At 40.4% G+C, this 22340-nt stretch overlaps 1 protein-coding gene across 1 annotated transcript in view; it reads right to left on the bottom strand.

Annotated features, from left to right (window-relative positions):
• Positions 1-22340, bottom strand: part of TRHDE (thyrotropin releasing hormone degrading enzyme) — a 368540-nt gene that overhangs the window by 342902 nt on the left and 3298 nt on the right. The window contains exon 2 of the mRNA XM_025476583.3: positions 11603-11876. Within this exon, the coding sequence (XP_025332368.3) occupies positions 11603-11876 (274 nt within the window). The remainder of the gene's footprint in view (positions 1-11602; positions 11877-22340) is intronic.

The raw sequence follows: 22340 nt of genomic DNA, 5'->3' as shown, positions 1-22340 counted from the left end.
TTAATTATGCCATAATTTCCCAAGTATCAATAGTTTATTATTGAACACAATTGTTCAAAGTATATCTGTGAATGTATGAAGAAATGCTTTTCTATGATTCTAAGAAATATGGCAAGAAATAAATCATTTTCAGGGCCATGTGAGGTTACGTATGAGTAGTGATTGGCTCTAGGCATTCACCAGTTCCTCCCCAAATCAAACCTAATCAGAAAGCAGCGTCTCACAGACCCAGTAAATTTCCTTTCTGCCATCTGGTGTGAAAATGAAGTCAAGAAACATTAAGTAGGTGGCAGTAGCTAAGGACAGACAGTACTATTAGCACTTCTGATGCCTTCTTCCACTCTGAATATTCACTTTTCTATATCCAACTGAATACAAAGGCCTTGCAGGCCTTCCTTTGATGCTTTAGCAAAGAATGCTTCTCTTTATTTCCTGCAAGTTCCATCTTCAGAAATATTAATATATCTCAACCAAATATCCTAGGTGGTCTTTCCAACATTTGATTTTAAGTCCTATAAGAATGGCTTGAATCTGAATACATAAACTTTTAGAATATGATTTTGTTTCACCGTTTGTTTTAGTTACCCAGAGATTTTTCTCTAGGCTACAGTACATTTTGTGTCTGAGACTAGATGCAAAAGTCTGGCTATTTGTTCACACCAGCCACAATCTAAGCAATAGTACTTGTTTGTTCTACATCCAATTACTGCCTTCTCCTTGATCCTTAGGAAAGTTGATCTAGACTGGCACAGCAGCTTTAATCAAACAGGAAAACAGATCCTGGTCTAGTAAATAATAGAGAAAAAAAAGAGTCTTTTAGTAACAATAATAATATATTTTATATCATCCCCATCCTTCTACAGAAAGCTTCTGATACGATCTGAAGCCCTCCCAAGCTCAAATCCTTTAATGGTTCCCTCTGCTTAAAGGATAAAATCAAAACTCCATAATATGACTTACAAATCCCTTCATGATCTGGCCCCTGAATAAATCCCCAACCTCATCTCTTACCGTTTCTCTCCTCAATATTACACAATATTCTATGTACCTCTCTTAGGTTATAAAGGGTTAGCCAAAACAATCCTTAATCCTTAACCAAGAGGCATCTAGGTGGCTCAGTCGGTTAAGCGTCTGACTCTTGATTTTGGCTCAGGTCATGATCTCATGGTTGCAGGATGGAGCTCTGCGCTCAGTGGGGAGTCTGCTTGATTCTCTCTCTCCCCCATCCCTCTTCCAACTCATGCATACTTTCTCTCTCTCTAATAAGTACATCTTTTTTTTTAAAAAGGAATGAATCCCCCTTTATAAAAAAAATAAAAATAAAAAGGGTAAGAGTCCAAGAACTAGAAGGAAAAAGAATAGGAAGATCAAAAAATAATAGTAACGAACCTGAAGTCAGAAGGAGAGGAGACAGCAAAGAGAAAAAAAGAATGTCAATTCTTTTATGTTATCAGATTATAGGCTATCACATGGATATGTGGGAATCATATCTAAAAGACAACTGAACTGGTGGTAGCATCTGCCGTGAAAATTCTAGTAGGACAACGGGGGGAAAGGAAGATCACAGCCGATTCACCTTGCCCTCCACCAAGGAGAGAAGTGGCCCTTGCTGTGCCATGTACATCACACACGTTATCAAGAATGAACACGCTACAACCATGAGTACTCTACACTGACTATTCTGTTTTGTACGTTTGTTTTTCTTCAAGCTTTTCCTGTAGCTTCTATTAGCCTCTTCAATAAGTAGACTCTTAAGCCTCAGGACAGCTGATAAATTGTGGATTGTGTAGCAAAACCCATTATCATCCATCATCGAATTCACCATCAGCCCAGGCCAGCCACAGGGGGCTGGTATTTGCTGAGGCACAGGCCATCACACCAACATCCCGATGGAAACTTCGGGTCAAGATGGTTCCGTAAGCTTTTCCATTAACTAAAGCCTGCCTACTCAGTTCACTCCCTCTTCAGTTAACATGTCCCTCTGGTCCACCGTTCCACCTCCTATGCAAGCAACCCTTATTACTGACAGCTTTCATTCTTTTTCTTTTTTTAAAGATTTATTTATTTATTTATTTATTTATTTATTTATTTATTTTTATGATAGAGAGAGAAAGAGAGGCAGAGACACAAGAGGAGGGAGAATCAGGCTCCATGCCAGGAGCCTGACGTGGGACTCAATCCCAGGTCTCCAGGATTGTGCCCTCGGCCAAAGGCAGGCACCAAACCGCTGAGCCACCCAGGGATCCCGACAGCTTTCATTCTTTACACAAACCCCAGACACCCACTGCTTCTGCCCACATTCTTATCCTTATTTAGATCTGTTTCCATCCACCCTCAGAGCCACAGAGATACTGGAGTACGTTCCTAGGTCTCAATGGCGATTTTACACCACTAACTACTCCTCCACTTCCATAACAAAAAACAAACAAAACAAAACAAAACAAAAAATAAACACAAAACTCTCTTCTTTTGGAGTTCATGGCTTTCACCAATCATCTTCCACAACTAGGCATCCAGGTGTTACTCACACATCAAGAGTCTGAGGCCCAGCATACAGTTTTCTCACCACACTCAAGGATTCCCCCTTAGTGCTTCCCATGTTTGTTCTACTAGGGCCTCACGGTTCTGCTGCTCCCATGATTATATCTTCAATCCTCTCCATCCATTCACCTTTGCAATAACAGACTTAAAACTCCTTCAATTCATCCTGAAATCTGAGACCCTCCTATTTATCAAGGACCCTCTCTCCACCTTACTCCCTTTATCATTCCACTCCTACTTTTTATTCTAGTGATGACTTCTATTCTTCAACTGTCTCAACCCATTTTCCATGAAGACCACTCCTATTGTGGGTCTCTTTCCTTTCTGCATCTCTGGGCACCACGGCCTATGATTTCAACAATGCTTTTGTGATCACTCTTTTACCGTTACCCTCTTGACTACTTGCCTTGTGTGCCTCATCAGTGTCCAAGGCTGAATCTTCCCACATCTGTTTTCTCTATTCCTGTTCCTGGGTTCTTTAAACAGAAGGTACAAAACAGTTTTGTCTATTTCCCCTACAAAGACAAGCCATTAAACATCAAGTAGCCATTGGCTACCGTCTGGGACCTTTTTTGTTCTCTTCCTACAGATTCCGCTCTTCTGGAATTAGCATCACCTGCCGTAGGCTCTGCATAGATGTATTTTCTTATCCCTTCCATAACTAGAACTGTTAAAAGCAGTCTACAATCATTGCATTTATTTCCTCACTCTACACTCACTTCTTACCAAAATTATCAAGTCTGTTCCTACCACACTAATGAAATTTAAGGAGGTTCATCAATTAGATTTTTTTTTTTAAGTTCTCAAACTCCTTGGCTCCAATAAACTTCTGACCTGGCCACATGGCTTGCTGACAAAATGGCAGACCTAACTGGATGACCCAAACCTGGCTCAAGTATCTCTCTCATGAAGCAGAGGTAATCTTGGTGCCAGAGGTAATCTGGGTGCTATAATTCTAAGGCACCCAGGACAGGCATCCCACAGGACAGCCAGCCGAGGTCCACCTGACTGGCAAGCCCAGCTATCACCAACCAACCAATAACACTCAAAGACTTTGCTTTCCTGATAGAGCACAGAGACAATCCCCAATCCTTCCATACATAAGAGCCACCTCATTTCTCCTCTCCTACACTACATCCTCCAGAGCCTAGACTCTGTGTTAAATTCAGTTCTCTCTTTGGCAGTAAAACTTTTACCCTCAGTACTCAACTCTCTTTAACAACACTTTTCACCTACATGTTCCTACAGAGTGTCTAAAAATGAATGATCTCTGTATTGTAACATTTGCTATCTACATTTCGATATTAGCCAAAGGCATTTTTCACGAATTTTCATGTCATATATTAACCAAAAGGTTTTGGAAAATCCTTCATATTGTGACTTCTCTGAAGGGAATTCATTCATTTAGATGTTCAGTGGACTTTCACTGAGTACCTATCATTTTCTATATGTAAAAGGAAATAATGAATCTTACAAAGATGAATAAGATATGGCACCTGCCTCCAAAGAGTTCACAGTCTCAAGGAGCAAAGAGGTCAGCAAGAAAGGGCCATGGAGAGTAAGATAATGATTATAAGAGATGAGGAGGATGACTGTCTCTTATTGGGGTCATCAGGAAGCCTCTATTTATATTCCTAAATTGACTGTATTTTAACTCTTTTGTTACTATTTTTCTTTTTCTATGGACACTTATTATATTTGTGATGCAATCTCAACAGAATGTCTAATGACAAAAGGACTCCTACTATTAATGTGATTTTTTTTTCAAACTGGAATATATGAGCATATTAACCCTCACTCACACCTGTCTTGTTAAAATGAGATCCAAGTTTTATTTCAGTAGGAAACTACAAGGAATGATCCCATGTTTTAAGTGTGTTTATACAATATCATCACTGGAACTCCAGCATCAGAAACATGTATCATGTGTATCTGTGAGTGTATTTTCCTGGGTGTGGGTATTTGTAATATACATCACCACTACAAATTTTGTGTATCCCTCCTCTTGTAGTCAGTCCACACGATAAAACTAAAAAATGCTTGCGACACTTGATTTTTCCCAGCATGCCCTCTCTAAAAACTCCTCTTTTTTAGCAATATACCCTTCATCCTGAAGTGAGGCATAGATGCCATGTTTCTATGATGTGACTCCATATTTGTACTTGTCTAAACAGTGACCAGAGATGAGCACATGACCCCAACAGGGGCAATCAATAATACTCCCTATGAGTTTGGGAGTTTATAAAGGTCACTTTTTCTCTTGGTCCTCTATGGCAATATGCAAAACTTGGGAACTTCTGATGGCAATATTATACCATGTGAATCAAAGAACAGAAGAAGTCTGTCCACAGTGAGTAAAACAAAACAGAAGAAGCGCCGATGAGGACCTGCTGTAGGATTCCCAAGTTTCTCTCAGGGCTCCAAGTCCCAGATCGTCCCTGACCTGGGCTGCCTTGAGATATCCCAATACCTTCTTAATAAATTTTGCTTTTTGCTTAAGCTCAAATTGAGTTTCTATGACTTGCTAATAAAAAATGCTGACAAATAAAATTTCATATATCTAGTTAAGATAGGATGAACAGATCACCTGGGCCGTGTAGATTGTGCATCCAAGATTGTCCAACAAAAATGAAAACCCTCATTGGTTGCAATAGCCAATTCAGAATACATAGTGAATCTAGAGGGCAGAAACATTGTATTATGTCACATTCTTGACTGCTCTTCTGCTTCCCCAATGTTTACTTATCCTTATGTTGTGTCCCTCACCAAGTCCTTTAAAAAAATCCTTCCTTTAAAATGCCTTTCATATCTATACTACCCTATCTATTTATAACTACTCTAGTTCATAGTTTCTTAGGTAAATGAGCCCCTAACCCCACTCTCCTCATGTCCACATATTTTCCATGCTTTTCTCAGGCAGATTATAAAAATTAAACAGGTCAAGACTCCAGTTTTTACATTTTCAGTGGTTCTTATTGTTAACTGAACAAAATCTTAACACTTAGCCAGGCATTAAGCTCTTTCACAATCTAGTTTCCATATACCTCTCAAACTTATATATCCTTACTCCCCTCTAGGATTCCTGAATACATTACCAATTTATTTGTCATCATCAGAGTGAGTACAATGTGTCGGGCACTGTGCTAATGATTCTATAAATATAATCTTCTATAATACATATAGCAGTGTTGGTTTCAAACAAGTCTGCAAAGCCTTTGACACTATTCTTATTGCAAGATGGGGTCTATGTTCCCTTTGCTAGAATCTGGGCCAACCTAAGTTTGCTACTAATACAGTGCACTAGAAGTGACACTGTTTAACTTCTTAGGCTAGGCAAGATAGCTATTCCTTGCTAAAAGAAAGAGAAGAAAAAGATAGTGACTAATATAATCTACTTAACCATTTATAATAAACTGAACAGGCAGTGTAAACCCCTGGGTACACTCACCTTTGGAGGCCCACCAGGAACAAGTCTGACAACTGTAGGCCACCATGCTACAAGGTAGCTTGGGCCACATGGAGAGACCATCTCTCCAGATGAGAGCCTCGACTGAGGGGCCAGAAACAGCCAACAACAAGCAAAGATGCTTAGTAAAGATGCCTCCAGATGATTCTGGCCCCTAGGTGTCAAGTCATTACTACAGTCAAGCCCTTCCACCTGAGACACTGTAGAGCAGAGTCCTCCCCAGCTCTGTGCTGCCCATATTCATGATGCACAGGATCTGCCAGCATAAGAAATGGTTATTTTTTATTGCTAAGTTTCAAAGTGATTTCTAATTTAGCAAGATCAATTGGGACCAACTTCAGTACCTGGAAGCAGGGCACTGTCATAGCAAAAGGCTTAAAACATGAGACACTGGCTTTGAGATTGAACTGTGGGTAACAGTAAATGATCCTTGAGGGACCTTGTATCAGAAGATTCAGGGGCTTTAAGGAAGCTGTTGGTGACAGCTTGATGGATATTAAGGTAAATGGTATTGAAAGCTGAAGGAAAGAGGTCCTCTGTCACAAAGTAGAAGCAAGTCTGGCAATACTGCTATCTCTAATGCTATGGAAAACAAGAAAGAGAACTATTAAACTGTATGTTCTAGCTCAGAAGACTTTCAAGCAGAACATGGAATGTGCCACAGCACCTTCTTTCTGGTCAGAAAAAAAATCCAAAACAGGAGAGATGAGCCTAAGAACAAACTGTCCAGTTTCCAAGCAAAATTTGGAATAGGACATACTGAGCTGGAAATGAAAACTCTTTCTCCTTCCTAGCCTCTCCAGATGGCAAAAGACTCTCAAAGTAAGAATCAGACTCAGGGATAAAATATACAGGTCACTGTCAGGAAAAGATGAGCTAAAGATAAAGCCAGGGACGCAACTTCAGGAACTGTCAAGACTTTAAACACTTTTAAAATGATGCCCTTCAAACCTTTTCAAACAGACAAAAGGTTTTCTAAGAATCTTAAGGGTGTGTCTTATAAACCTTCTCTGTTCAGTAATAGAGCATCTAAGAGTGGTATGAGCATTATTCTGCAAAGCCTCAAAATACACAAAGGCTCATATTAAAGAGACCCATGGTTTTGTCTTGGAATAGATATAACTTGACACAAAAAGTCAAGTTTTTTTACTTTTTTTTAAGATTTTATTTATTAATTCATGAGAGACACACAGAGAGAGAGAGAGAGAGAGAGAGAGGCAGAGACACAGGCAGAGGGAGAAGCAGGCCCCATGCAAGGAACCCAACATGGGACTCAATCCCGGGTCTCCAGGATCATGCCCTGGGCCAAAGGTGGCACTAAACCGCTGAGCCTCCTGGGCTGCCCTCAAGTTTTTTTAAAAAATAACTGTACCTGTTTGGACTCAAAGCAATGGAGCCAATGCAAAACATAAAAATAAAAATAAGCCTTCAGACCCCTAATTTTTTACTGATAGGAAACAAGCTGAGAAGGCTATTCAATTGCAAACACAAACTAATTTTTAATTACAAAAGAAAAGATGCCTTAAAAAGCAAAACTAAGAGCCGATGGGGCCAAGTGATAGGAAGGATAACTCACAGGGAACAGCACTAAGCCATAATCTTAAAATTGCCAATACGTGCCCAGTTGGGTTTCAGAACTGCTATGGGCCAGTGACTGCTATGTCCTCCCATTTTCTCCATTCTTGAATAGGAAGTCCTATTGAAAAAATCATATTCCCACCTCGCCATTGTCTGTTGAGGGAGAGAAGATAGAAAACATGTCTCTTTAGTTAAAAGGTCTTCAGAGCAAGAAAAACCATGTCCAAGAAACCAAACCCAAATAGTCTCATCTGCACCTAGACCTAAATTAGATGGTGAGATCCTGGATCTCAGACTTCAGTCTGATGTCACAAAGTAGTGAGACCTCTTGGCGAGTGTACTCTATACATGAGATGAATATAAATAATTTGTGGTCCGAGAAAAGATGTATTGATTTAAAAACATGTCCACAAATTTGCTGACACTCCCTATCAAGAGGTGGGATATATGCCCTCCCCCAGCAAATCAGAACCATGGTTAGTGACTTACTTGTAACCATCAGAATGCAGGAGAAGCAATGATGTTTATGATTATAATAACCATACGCTATCTCCCGTAGACATCCCATAGATATCCCTATCTCTTTGTCTTTTCTTAGTAACATTTCCCACCAAGAATTATATGCACACATCATCTGCCTTTCTAAGACCAAATCATCACTCAGGGTCATATTAAATCCCGTCTCCTCCACGAAGCTCATCATAAGACTCCAACCTTAGCAATTTCTCCCTCTTCTAAACAGTCTTGAACTTATTTTCTATAACTTGCATTTCCCAATTAGTGAACATATTACTAATACACAATGAGTGAATTTATTGCTTCTCTGACGCATATTCCTCGGCTACCCTCTTGAATTATGTCCCTAGATAAGGGTTGAAAATCCAAAGGCCTACAGAATGAAAGCAGGTAATACACAGCAGTGAGTTGACGTGGTGCAAAAGAAAAACGTGGTCTGGGTGAGGTTACACTAGGAAGCAAATGCCCCAGGTAAATGGGTCAGCCACCACCCAGTCATAGCACACTGATTTTCTCCATAGCAAATATTACCACCTGATAATACATTTATTTGCTTATTGTCACTCTCTCCTCATTAGAATGCAAGTTCCCTGAGGGCAGGAACATTGTTGTTTGTTTGCTGCTATATCACCAAAGCCTAGACAAGTACCTGACAATCAGTAAATATTTATTGAAGGAATAAATAAGTGAACAATTATTGCTAAGTGGGAATGTGAGCCCAATGTGACAAGATCTTCCCAATTTCAAGAGAAGCCAGAAATACATAATTTTATGTGCACTCTCTCAATTTCTAAATATCGACAATTAATTACAAAAATATTAAGCTATTTTAGGGATGGGTCAACAAAATACATCTGCCAGCTTGGATTCATCTGAAATACGCACATGCAATCGCTGTACTAGAAGCATCTTAGAGTTTCTTTTTTTAACCAAATTACTTAGGATAGTGCCTTGCAAAGTATAGAAAACTTGAGAAGTAAATGATGATGCTTCAAATACACACATTTGAGGCTCTGTTACCATTCAGCTGTAATTTATTAAGAAGCTACTCTAGCTACACTCTCACATCTCAAAGAAAACTGCGTCAGCTTCTGATCCAAAATGACCACCTAGACTTCACATGACTGTTTCACACCCAAGATCCTAAAGCTAAACTTCCACTCCTTCCAGCTGTTAAGAGTTCAGAAATGTGATTCCTATGTGCTCCTCACCAGTAATAAAGAGAAAAGGCAATGAAAATAAAATAGATTGGATATCCAAGGGGTGACTGAGAAAAAGAACCAGCTTTAAACTGTGTTTCCGCAGTTGATAAATAAGGGCTCCCAGTGGCAATTTTGTTTTCCTTTTTATTATCCTTAGTATTTTTAGATTATAAAACCCAAGATTTTATTTCAGTTGACCTTTCGATGTTCTCTGGTAGCATGTCTTATCTTTTCTACATAAAAATTATTAAGTAGGATTTTTAAAATGTTTACTAATTACTTGGATTCTTAACTCTAATAAAAGTCACATCTAAATAATTAGAGCATGTCTGGTTTTAAATATGGGTCACTTAGCAACAAGCTTAATTGTATAGGGCTGAGAACACTTTAAAGATGCTTTAAAGAAAACCTACTAAAAAACAAAACAAACAAACAAACAAAAACAGTACCAGTGTGCCCTATGCTACAAGTTGATGCACAGCAAGCCAGTCATCAACTTTTGAAGACGTCAAAGTAAATGAGATGTCTTGGTGTTCCTTTTCTGTGTGTGGCCAAACATGTATTGAAGTGTTAAAGTTCAATAAACTTGAAGTTTCCATAGGAGACATCAACAAACATCAGAGGAATTCAACATATCAAATAAGTTGAGAAGAGTAAAATGTTTTCTGGCCCTCTACAGCCAGCAATAAGGACCTAATTTTAATGATTATGTAGATTAATTCACTGTACACAGTTCTTCAATAGTGGCATTAATTTTTTATGCAAGCATATTTTATTTTTTTAAATAGGTCCTGCAGTGATTTAAATCGAAAGTAACACTGAGAAAAATTTACTTATCTAGAACTATTTTTCAAAATTTAGGTTGTTATAGACCTATGAACTTCCTACAGAACAAGAATATAGATTTCTATTAATTCCTTTTTACATTCGAGCAACACTAAATATGATGGCCACTGGATGGGGAGAATTATTACTTGAATTCTTCTATAGACATACAGCTAAAATGATGAAACAGAGTTCCCAGGGTACATGGGGAGAGAAAGCCCAAAATTTGGGATCACACCAACAAAAGTTTGTCTTGCAGCTCTACCGTTTGTTTACTTTTTGACTTTGGGTAAGTTACCTAATCTCTTTAAACCTCAATTTACTTTATTCATCTAGAAAAACGGAATCAATACTTTGCTTTAAGGGTGACATAAAACTTAAAACAGATGTGTATTTATTGTGTAAGCCATTGAAATGATGAGGAAGTTGTTAACTCAGCATGGCCTGACCTGGCCTGACTAGTGCAATCCAACAGCATGCAAAAAATGCTTAGAACACCATGCTGTCACAGATGATAGTTGTCACAGACAGTTCAATTGATTCTTATTATAAATCGAATGCAGAGCATGACTTCTCAGGCTTCCTATATATCATGCTCCCCTAAGAACACATCTCTACGCAGTTGGGTGTTACGGGCTAAGAGAAGTGTTATACCCTTTAGAAATTCTAGCACATGGACGGAAGAACTTGTGAACAAAAATGTTCATTGAGCATTGTCGTTAATCTTTCAAAATCAGAAAAATTAAAATGTTTCACTCAACCCATCCTATTCAGATAAACCACAAAAACATAATTTTACGCAAAAACTAAAATGAAATAAAAATAAGGTGCAGAATGATATCTATAATATAAAACACATGAGATTTTAAAGCACGACATCTATTGTAGAAATATATATATACATACATGACAATTGTATGATAATATGCATAGAAATGGCAAACATCAAATTCAGAACAGTAGTCATCTCTAAAGGAAGAGGCAAGGTGATGAGATCAGATGGGTGTACACAGAGGGCTTCGACTCTACCCACTATGTATTACTTTCTCAAAAACTAAGTTACACTAGAGCAAAGACGGTAAAACGTTTAGATTCTCTATAGCTGGCTAGTAGGTTTGTGGAGTTTATTATATTATTCTTTACATGAAATATTTCACAATAAAAAGAAACAGCTTTCCCAGGCATATAAACAAAAAGCAACGTGCCAAGTAGACGACAGGTGTTTTAAAAATACTCTGAAGATCAAGAGGGACTGGGATGGCGGGGGAGGTGGCGAAAGGGACAAGAGGGCTGGGCATGAATAAAACAGTTTTGTTAGAGTCTTGAGACCAGAAGAGTCTGACCCTTCCCAAGGGTTAGCAAAAGAATTTAGCCACATAAGACTAGAAGAAGATAAAAACAACTCATGGTTAATCCAGAAATCAGATGACCGTACAGTGTGTACATTATCTAAAAACATATTTAAAATACTTACTGCAACCCCACTCTTGGTGGTAGTTTCTCTGTATGTGAAGTTGCAAATCGCCCAGGCTAAATAATATGTAGACATGAGAGGGGTCTGTGAAAAGTGATCCGTAACCCATCCATCTTCCTCAAACACGGAAGTTTCCACTGGCATATTCGATAAAGATAAATAGGTTGCTTGATGCTTGATGCTAATTTTGAAAGTGGCCTTGTAGATTGGCTCGTCAAAACAAGGAAATGCCTTTCTGGCATGTGTGGGTGAAAACTGCGTAACACCGAGGAATCTGGAAAAAAGAAAAGGACATTCTGAATTACATTTACGGCTTGAGTTAAGTTATGACCATTTTACATGCTTCTGCTGATAATATATTTTTCCAAATCACAAAGTACTTTTTTTGAACCGAACTTCAGTACATGAAGAGCATGAAAGAATAATTTATATACATATATATCCCCAACAATAAAAATTCTTCGAGGGGAGTCTCTATCTCAATAAAGGAAATTCTCTAAACCCAGACCAGTGCTTAATACAAATAAATAAATAAATAAACAAACAAACAAACAAACAAAAACTCACTACCGAGAAACAACTCAGTGGCATCCTATTGGTAAATACTGGAAAATAATAGTTCTCCTTTTTGGTACGCCCCCACTTTCCCCACTTTCTCCTCTAAAGGTGTACAAGTAACGACAGGGAAACTAAAATCCAAAAGTCGTCATCAAATACATGCAGAATATAGATCACCAGTGGGAAACACCTGTGCCCTCAAATTTTAGCTAGACATGGGCTGATTTTGTTAAGGACTTTGAAACCTGACAAAAGTTGGTCTAAATTCTGGCTTCACAACATTCTCAGTTGTTTCACCCTGAATGATTACTATATTTCCCTAAGGCTTGGGTGTTCGTTGCTTGAAAGGAAATAATCAAGCCTAACTTTTAAAAAGTACTGTAAAGCTTAGTGGGAGAAAAAGGATATAAAGAACGTATCACTGCGAAAGATGAAGAGCAACCATCAGGCAGTTAATAAAGGGCAGCCACTGATTCACAAGGTCTTTAGCCTTTATCGGAATGATTTTTTTTTAAGATTTATTTATTTATTCGTGAAAGACACAGACACGAGAGAGAGGCAGAGACACAGGCAGAGGGAGAAGCAGGCTCCCTCCAGGGACCCCGACGTGGGACTCGATCCCAGGATCACCCCTTGAGCCAAAGGCAGGTGCCCAACCACTGAGCCACCCAGGCGTCCCATTTCTTGGAATGATTTAACACATGTTTATATTGAAGAATCCAGAGACTCTTGGTTTTTACGACTCCTAATATATATTTATTACATAAATTATAAATTCGGTATTCTGTTAATATAATACATGCAAATTCATAAAATAAATATCCATATAATAAGCATGTCAATGTGCATATATGTGTACATACCTATATAAGCTATATCCAGTGCCCTCAGGTTTTCAGATCAAACTGCAAAGTTGCATCTCATTAAAACTCTAATAAGACGCAACCTCTATATTCTTTCATGGTTAGGGTTACGAATGAGAATACTCAAACTAGGTACTTTAAGGACACTGTCCTACCTTGCAAAAGAAGCCATGATTTATGATAACATTCGTGACACAGATCAATTAAACTTTTCTGATAACACTAGTCACAAAACTCGATATAAGGCAAGTCAACACCAGACCCCTCAGAAAACATTACTGAGTGCTGAAGTCCTTTCTTTAAAAGGCTCTTTCCCCCATAAGTAGTCCTGCCACCACTCCCCTCTCCATCATCCACGGTGCTCACGGTTAATCTAACGTGGCACACTTTCCCACTGAGCCCAAACCCGGTCTCAAAATTATTCTCAGCATAGCACTTCAGGCAGCTACCACCAATCAATAGGAGTTGACATGTGCATTGAATCTTATTGGCTATCCCTGGCTCAAACCATCAGATGTAAATGTTTATACCTTTTTAACACTATGAAGCCTACATTTATCGTTGAGAGTCTGCTTTTTTAAAAGTTAATTTTGAAATAGAGAAAAAATAAGACATTCTAAAGATGAATTATATACTTAACTCTCAGAAAGAGGATTTGGGGCAAATTATCTTAGAAATGGTAGTGGGTTGCTACATACCAGGCTTGGGTAACTGCCTGAGCCTATTTTTCCATTAGTAGAAGGAAAATAATAATGCGTCCTAGCCCTTCCTTCCAAAGCTGTGGAGATGATAAAATGACATAATATATGGGAAAGAAGTTTTAACTACAAATCTTCAGACAAATATGAGGCTAAAGTTGGAAGCAATCTTAGAAACAAATTGTCCGGCTCTCATAAACTTCTAAGATGAAAAATGGTTCCAGTAGGGTTAAGTGATTTGTCCAAAGTGACACCAGCAATTAGTGCAAAGCTGAATCTGGAAGTCACATTTTCTGCATCTGAGTAAAAAGTAGTTATATTTCAAGAACAGTAAAATAACCTTTAGCCATAATTTATAAACAACATTTTAGTTTGACTATTGGTAATAAAAGGTTCTTTTTTTCCAAACGTGCCAGGACCATGGTAATATTTTCCCTTATGGTTTTCTATTGAGAGTCATATAGTTTTGTTTAATCAAATATCAGTGCTTTTTAGCTAAAATGAACCCACTTACAATTTTCTCTTCATTTGCTTCTGTCTTTCATAATGTTTTTGAATCTCATCTTTCCATCTTATTAATAGAAATGCCCACTGAGCTTGATATTTCTTTCCTGAGCTGTTTAAAAGTTACCCACAGGATTCCACAGATGGGGGAAAAAGTGTTCCTTTTTAACTTTCAAGTTATCAGAACTCCAGCTCCACCACAGAACAGATGTCATCTGCTGTGTGTGAGTTTTTCACTGTATTAGGTACATGGTAGGATTTTTTTTTTTAACATATAACCACTTTTGTCCTTAAGGTCATAAAGTAGACAACTCATCCTATTGTGGGGAAAGTTCTGTAAGAGTTCAACAGAAGGGTTGCAATTAGAATGTATGAGTCACTAAGTAAAAATCAAAGGTGTCTTTGGCATTCAGTAATTAATGGGTGGGAATTTATTAGATGTAGAAGATTACCTCTGGGTTAATGAGAAATTAATAAACCAAATATTTATATAGAAGAGTCATGCTGTTCAGTCTCTTTTTGCCTTACATAGTAAGTAAATATGTTGGTAAAGCTACCAATTTAAGTCACTGATTCTCAGGGTTGAAGGGAATATAAAGACCATCTAGTGTCTTTTTCTGCAATTAATATTCCTAATGAATTCACACACACAGTATATATCTATGCACAGAGGGCCACCATATATTCTGATAATGTCTAAATGAGAAAATACCAATTTCACAGTCTGGCAACTGAGGACGATTGCAATTGAATTTCAATTCGGTATTTAGGAAATCAAAAGAAGTCCCTTGGTAAAGAAGAGCGGTCGGACTAGATTACTTTTTAGGTCTTTTCCAAGCCCAAGATCCTATAACTGAACAAAATTGAGAAATAAAATATTCCCTGAATTTGATGAGATTTTTCAAATATTAAATTACGCTACCGCTAAACAGCTTTTTACCACAAGCTCTTGTAATAACATGTTTCTCTTAATCATCGTCCTTGAGTGTTCGATGCTGAGGAGAAAAAGATAAATATATATGCTTCCTTCCCTCGAGGAGTTTATACTCTTAATAAAAGGAATTAAATAAATATCTAAACAGGTATTATACAAAAAGCCGTGGCCAAAGAGGAAGATGTAGGAAGAAACTACCACCTCCCAAAAAGAGGCTTCTCAGTCTCGGGACCACTGACATTTTAGGTTGGACAACTGTTCTTTGTTGGGGGCTGCCTGTGCACGGCAGGGTGCTCAGCAGCATCCCCGGGGGCCCTTCCACTAGGTGCCGGTAGCCCTCCCCAGCCTGGCTTTGCAACCCTGGGTGGGGAGGAGGGTGGGGGGGCAATTCACCCAGTTGAGAAGCACCTGCCTCTGGAGCTCAAGAGGCTTCATGGAGGAAGAAGCCTAAGAGAAACAACCCTTTAAAGAAAAAATTAACTCGCTTATTCAGTTGGTATGAAGTCTGTTCTCCTGCATGCTGGCTGGGTCAGGTCTCAGCACTGGGGGCCCATCCCTAACATCTCTCTCACCCTCGATACTCCCCTATCTCATAAAGAGACCGAGGTCGAGGCTCTGTTCCCCCAACAGGCTACAGCGTCCCTTGCATTTCCAAGATACAATTCTGTCTTGGTTTTATGTATGTTAAGATTGCCTCCAATTGGTGGAAGAGAGACTTCTTTTCTGTTGACTGTCATTAAAACCATCAAAGAGGCCCCTAAACAAGGTGACTTGGAATGGAAAATATTGAATTTGGGTTTTAAGTAAGGCCGCAGTGAGTTGCAGGTGGTAGCAAGACACCAGATAGAAGAAATACCAAAAAAAAAAAAAAAAATCAATTAAAAATAGAAAACATTTTACTATACGGTATGGATACGACATACACATGTAAATGCAGGGAGAAGTAAATATAAAACAGCAGGCAGAAGGTAATAGGGACAAGTATTTCGTTTTCTGTTTTTCTCCTGCTTTTTTCAAACAAAATCATTTTAATCTTTTAATGAATCTCCCCATTACCATAAAAAAAAAATGCCACTTCCAAAAGTGACATCCTACAAGTGCCATTCCGAGAATGTCACTCCAGCATAACTAGAAAAATATAAATAATATACATGTATTTTAATTCTCTTCCATCTAAAATAAATTACTTTATTTCTTAACAACTTGCCCATTTGACATTTTGGTTGAGCTAAGAAGGAGAGCGTTCAGCTCTGCGTTGCCTCTGAAGGATACCGAGAATTGATTTCTTCTTATTTCTGCGGAAGTTCACCAGGCAAGCTACTTGTGTCAAGTCATTATGATAAGATCCAGCAGAAGTAATGCATTAACGTCGGTTGATATTGCCAACAAATTACTGTATGTGATGCAAAACAATTTCTGTTCCATTATTTTCAGTTTGCCTTTTCATAAAGTTAAAATAGGCAGAGAAAAAAAAAAAAGCAACAACAACATTTGCATGACCCTGTTAGCATTCAGATTGATTCACGCCTTTTCACGGTGGAGCCCACCCAAACCCAGAGAACCTCACAAAAGGCACGCCCTACTCCAGAGGTTTCCATTTGGGCCACATGTATGCATGCCACACACACAGCGGTGACCAAGGGCCTCTGGACTTCCCTCTGTTGCTACTGTGATTTGCCTGGTGTTGCAATAGGTTCAGACTGTTGATAAAAACTCCCCAAATCTAAAGAAAAGTCCCAATCGAAACATCTAGTTACTATTCAACTGTTTGCAGGAGATGGACGCAGGTGCAAGGTCATGGAAGTTACACGTGTCCCGTTTAAAGTTAAGGCTGTTGATCAAAATGCAAACTATTACTCAAAACGTTTTAAGCCCAAACGGGCCGTTGTTTAGACTGTGTGTTTTTATGTACTTCAATGAGTCATTAAACCTCTGCCATTTCAGAAGAAAAGTGCTCCTGCTGAATATTCAGTGCTACACGCAAGCGTGTAATCTATTTTTTTTAAATAACCATTCTAGTAGACTAAAAACATAATGCAATAATGCCAGCAATATGTATGTAGGAAGTGGTGCATATGTGAATAATCGTGTTATAAAAACAGAGCACAATATTCATAATTGTTTCCCTCCTTGTGTACTAAATACTCTTATCAAAATTGAGTCCTGAGTGCTTGACCACCATTGATGAAGAGTATCAGGAAGGCGCCACGATTACCTTTGCAGGCCGTGATATTGGGTTCTCGTAAAAATAAATAAACTAGTGTCTGAGGTTCATTTGTTGAGTATCAGGAGGAGGCAGAGCATCCCAAGTAAGCATCATAAAGTACGGCCGCCGTCAGGACTCCGGGGAAGTCTTGGAACAGCAGCTGATGACTAGGGTGCCCTCCTCTTGGCACTTGCTGCGCTGGCCTCCAGGGGACAGAAGGCCCCGGTCTCTGCTGTCCTCACCCCAGCCAAGAGCAGTGCGATGAGGAGAGCTGTGCACCTGCTGGCCTCACCGGCCCCCGGCCCCCGGCGCAGGTGTCCTCGCCGCTGCACCCTCCTCCTCAGGTGCCAAGGCCCTGCTTCCCCTCCCCCGTCTGTACTGGGCTCATGGGGCAGAACCAAGAGCACCAGAAGGGACGTCCACAGCCACCACCACCCACCAGCTGGCTGGCAAGCAGAGCACCCGGGGCGGGAATCCTGGCCCTACGGGACCTGGCCCCAACACAACCAGTGGACACCCTGCCTCTGAGTCATATAATGATATTGATGCCCCCAAGCGAGTTCACCGACGGGCACATGAGGCTCTAAGGGCTTTACCACCTAACTCGTGATCCTCACCATGACCCTATGACACAGGGTTTCATTATCCCCATTTTCCAGGTGAGGGTACCAGGCACAGAACAGCCAGGAAATCTGGCCAGGGTCAAGGGGCAGAGGCAGGACCTGGGCCCGGCAGCTGGATCCTGCGTCCCGGAATACCCTACGCACGCACCTGCTTTTCCATCTAACAGCACAACCCAAGTGGCTGGGCCCTATTCTTACAAGGTAACAAAAGTGACCAAGAGGGGTCACCTTTGAACTCCATTCTTTGTCTACCCATCCCCGGAGTCTTTTTTTCTTTTTTTTTCCAGCTGTATAGTCATAAGGAAAGATGTGAATAATTACATTAAAACGTTCCCCCGCGAGTGAACACAGGGGTGGGGTGGGAGGAAGCCGCTCACCCTATCCCTGGAAAACCAGAGCTGGAGCTCCCTGAGCCACGCAGCCACTCATTTATTCAGAAATGGGGGAGGCAGGACAGCTGAGCCAGGGCGGTGGGCGGGGGGGCCTCACCCTGCCCACCTTCTTCCCGACACCATCAGACCCTCTGGCCGCGTGGGGTCCCTCAGGATCGGCCAGGAAACCGAGAGCGGGCAGCATGTTTCCTCTTATATTCGCCAGAGTTCCACGTGGCAAGTGGGGAGGCCCTGGCTGCGGAGAGAGCATCCGGCCTCCAGCAGCAACAAGCAGGGCGACACGGGACTTTGAGAAACTTGGGGGGGAGGGGACCCGGCCACCGCTGCGAATCTGAAAGCGCGTTAAAGGACACGCGGATAACCAAAATGACGTGGACGATTTTGACGATGATGATGGTCACCGCCGGCTGGAGGGAGAAGGATGGGGGCAAGGGGAACAGCCTTACCCACCATGAAAAATGCCCTAAACATCAATCCTTCCTTCCTTGCCCCTTTAATATCATTCCTGGAGGCTGTGCGCAAAGAAGGGAGTCTTATTCTTGCCATCACAAGGACAAATGTCCCCATCCTCAGCCAACCTAAACCATCACCCTCAAGCCCGTTCCCATACCCAGTGGTGAGAACTGGTTTGAGGAGATAAACATGCTTTGCAGACCAAACAAGGCACAAGGTCCACCTTTGTCTGAAAGAGATTTGGAGCCGGCCCGCCTACTTTGTACAAAGAAAACCACCGGCAAACTAATCCAAGTCTTTGAGAGGAATATAGAGTGTATCACCGTCCCAGGTCATCGAATCAGATGGCACCACGGAAAACATGGCAAGACCAAACACCCATGGTCTGGATTTTCCTACCTCAATGAGTCATCACCCATTATTAACTAATCAAGGCTTTTTTAAGACTATTTTCTAGATGTGGGTTCCTGGTAGCATTCTGAATTGGGACCCAAATCCAGCACTGGATGGACTCAGTCTGGGCCACATGGTCATGTGTGCCTGTCGGGAAAACAATGAGCTAAGTCCACTAAGGAATCCTAAAAAAATAAAATTAAAAATAAAATTAAAAAATATATAAAAATAAAAATTTTATTTTAAATAAAATTTAAAAAAAGAAGAAGAAGAAGTTTTCATAGAAATAAATGGTTCTTGCAAATTTTTCGGTTCAGAGGCTTCCATAGAGGAGCAAAAAGACATGAACTCTAACTTGGTCGTGTGAAGATACTGCCTCACCAGCGTGAATGCGGCAAATGAGGCTGCTTCCCGTATACCAGCAATGTGGTGGTTTTCTAGCTTTTTTTAAATATCATGATTATTAATTCAGACCAGAAAGGTACAAGGCATCAAGCCATATACACTAATACCATAGAAGATCAAACGCAGATCCAGAAAATCCTCTCTTCTCTCCACAAGGTTTTTTTTTTTCTTTTTTTTTTCTTTTTTTTTTTTTTTTGCAAAAGAGTTCTTTGCAATTCTCTTGGAGAGCCACAATGTTATTTTCCCATTTTACTAGGAGATCACGGTCTCTCTTTCAATAATCCTTTATAGAAAAAGCCCACCCATTTCCATCTCCTCTTCTGTGACTGTGGCATGTTATGGACCCAATCAAAGTTTGTCCAAAAAAAAGCAAAAAGCAACAAAAAACAGTCTCCCTTTTGAAAGTGGATAAAATATAAATATTCATTTACTTTGAGTAAATTTCCTCTTTCAATCCAACCATCTGGTTCTAAATTAAGGCACCCTACTTTGAACATGGGTATGCTTGCCATCTGGCTCCCCGAAAGTAGCAATTACTTCAGGTAGATGAACATACACCTAATCCTAAGCAAGTATGGGCTACTTTAGGGTACTATGGCATAAATACACACCCTTATCGTCTGTCTGCTATGCACCAACCTGAGGGGGAAATGACGGAGCTGATTCACTGTGGGGTGTGATCACCTCACACGCAAGAGAATTTACTTATTTGCAATATTCAACAAGTGGTGAATTTCCTGGGAGCCACTGCAGGGAGAGGAGCCTTGGGCTCGGAGGGCGAGCCTGTCCTCCCCCTTCCTCCAGTGCAGGACGGGAGCAGGAAAGGTTCCCTGGAGGACAAAACCAGGCCTCATCCCATGCCTAGGGGGGGGCTCTTACATCTTCCGGGGCTCACAGTTCATAGCAACAGTGAAATCTGATTTTCCTGCGTCCACCCAAGTTCTTTTTTTTTTTTTAAGATTTTATTTATTTATTCATGAGAGACACACAGAGACAGGCAGAGACACAGGCAGAGGGGGAAGCAGGCTCCATGCAGGGAGCCCGATGGGGGACTCGATCCTGCGGCTACGGGATCACGCCCCGAGCCAGAGGCAGATGCTCAACCGCTGAGCCAGCCAGGCACCCCTCACCCAAGTTCTTTCTCACACCTCCGGGGAGTAAACCAAAGAATCAGACTGACTGGGTGTTAACCAGCTGTCTCCACACAGCCTGAGTAAGGTGGACCGGATCGGTGCTGCTCTTGTAAGTGTTTCCAGTTGCTCCCCCTGACGCCCCCCTGGCGGAAGGAATATGTGTGTCTATGACAAAAGCTATCCGATGATTAGCTTGGCAAAAATTACAACTCACTAAACACCAAGATATTTACTCATTAATCCGATGAAAGTTGGGGATTTACATCCTCGTCCTCTTGGAAAGTGCGTTTTAAAGTATCAAATTTACAGTGCATTTTGGGGAAGAAATCATCACCAAAGTCCAAACCTGACTGAGCTCCTGACATTGGTATGTTAAAAAAAAAAAAAAAAAAAAAAAATTATCCAAGTAGCCATAGTAACGACAACAGTTAAAAAAAAAAAAAAAAAAAAAAAAAAAAAAAAAGGATGGGGATCCCTGGGTGGCTCAGCGGTTTGGAGCCTCCCTTCAGCCCAGGGCTGATCCTGGGGTCCCGGGATCGAGTCTCGCGTCGGGCTCCCGGCGTGGAGCCTGCTTCTGCCTCTGCCTGTGTCTCTGCCTCTCTCTCTCTCTCTATGTCTATCATGAATAAATAAATAAATCTTTAAAAAAAAAGATTTAGGGGCACCTGGGTGGCTCAGTGGGTTAAGTGTCTGCCCTCAGCTTAGGTCAGGATCCCAGAAATTGGCCCCACTGCTCAGCGAGGAACCTTCTCCCTCTCCCCCCTACTTGTGCTCTCTCTCTCTCTCTCCCTCTACCTCTCTCTCTCAAATAAGTAAGTAGAATCTTTTTTAAAAGAATAAAAATAAACAAATGAATACATGTCCACGTTTACATAATTGTGAACAGAGATTTCCTTGGCCATTTCAACTCCAGTTAGAAACACTCGAGAAATTATCATATTCGCTCTAGTTTCGAAGGGGAAAAAAACAAAAACAAAAACAAAACAACAACAACAACAAAAAAAAAAACTAAAGAGAAACAAGGACTTTCTCTAAGATGCTGTTTAGAAACAAAACCGTGCTGATATTTCCAGAAGTACTGAATGCTGATTTTCTATTGAGATGCAGAGTGCAGCCACATGTGCCCCAGGTTAAACTTATAACCCAGTCATTTACATCTTTGGGAGAAAACTAAAGGAGAGTTTGGACACAAACATGCACTAGGGCTACAAGAAATCAGTTACGGGTCAAGCAGAAACATCTGGTCTTTTTAAGAGTCCTGTTAATTCGAACACACTGACCAAAACAAACTCAGTTCCAACAAATATATTTTGGCATGCCTCAAAAAAAAAGAAAAATAGGATTTGTTGGAAGCACTCATTTCGCCAGAGCAAGATTTGTCAGTGATATGCAAACTCCCACTATTGACATTTTCACATAAGCTTGTTTCCCAACACAACATGCAAATTTGCCTTCTCTGCCTTTTCCCCCATATCTGATAAGACCGTGGGTCTTAAATATATATATATTTATTCTGTATTGTTTAGGACACATTGGAAGAAGCGGTGGCAGAGGGTTTCAATCGTCCACGTCTGAT

The sequence above is a fragment of the Canis lupus genome, chromosome 10 (genome assembly GCF_003254725.2).
Source record: "Canis lupus dingo isolate Sandy chromosome 10, ASM325472v2, whole genome shotgun sequence".
Lineage (NCBI taxonomy): Eukaryota > Metazoa > Chordata > Mammalia > Carnivora > Canidae > Canis > Canis lupus.
The sequence above is the reverse complement of the archived record's forward strand: the minus strand, read 5'-3'. Positions and strand labels throughout refer to the sequence as shown.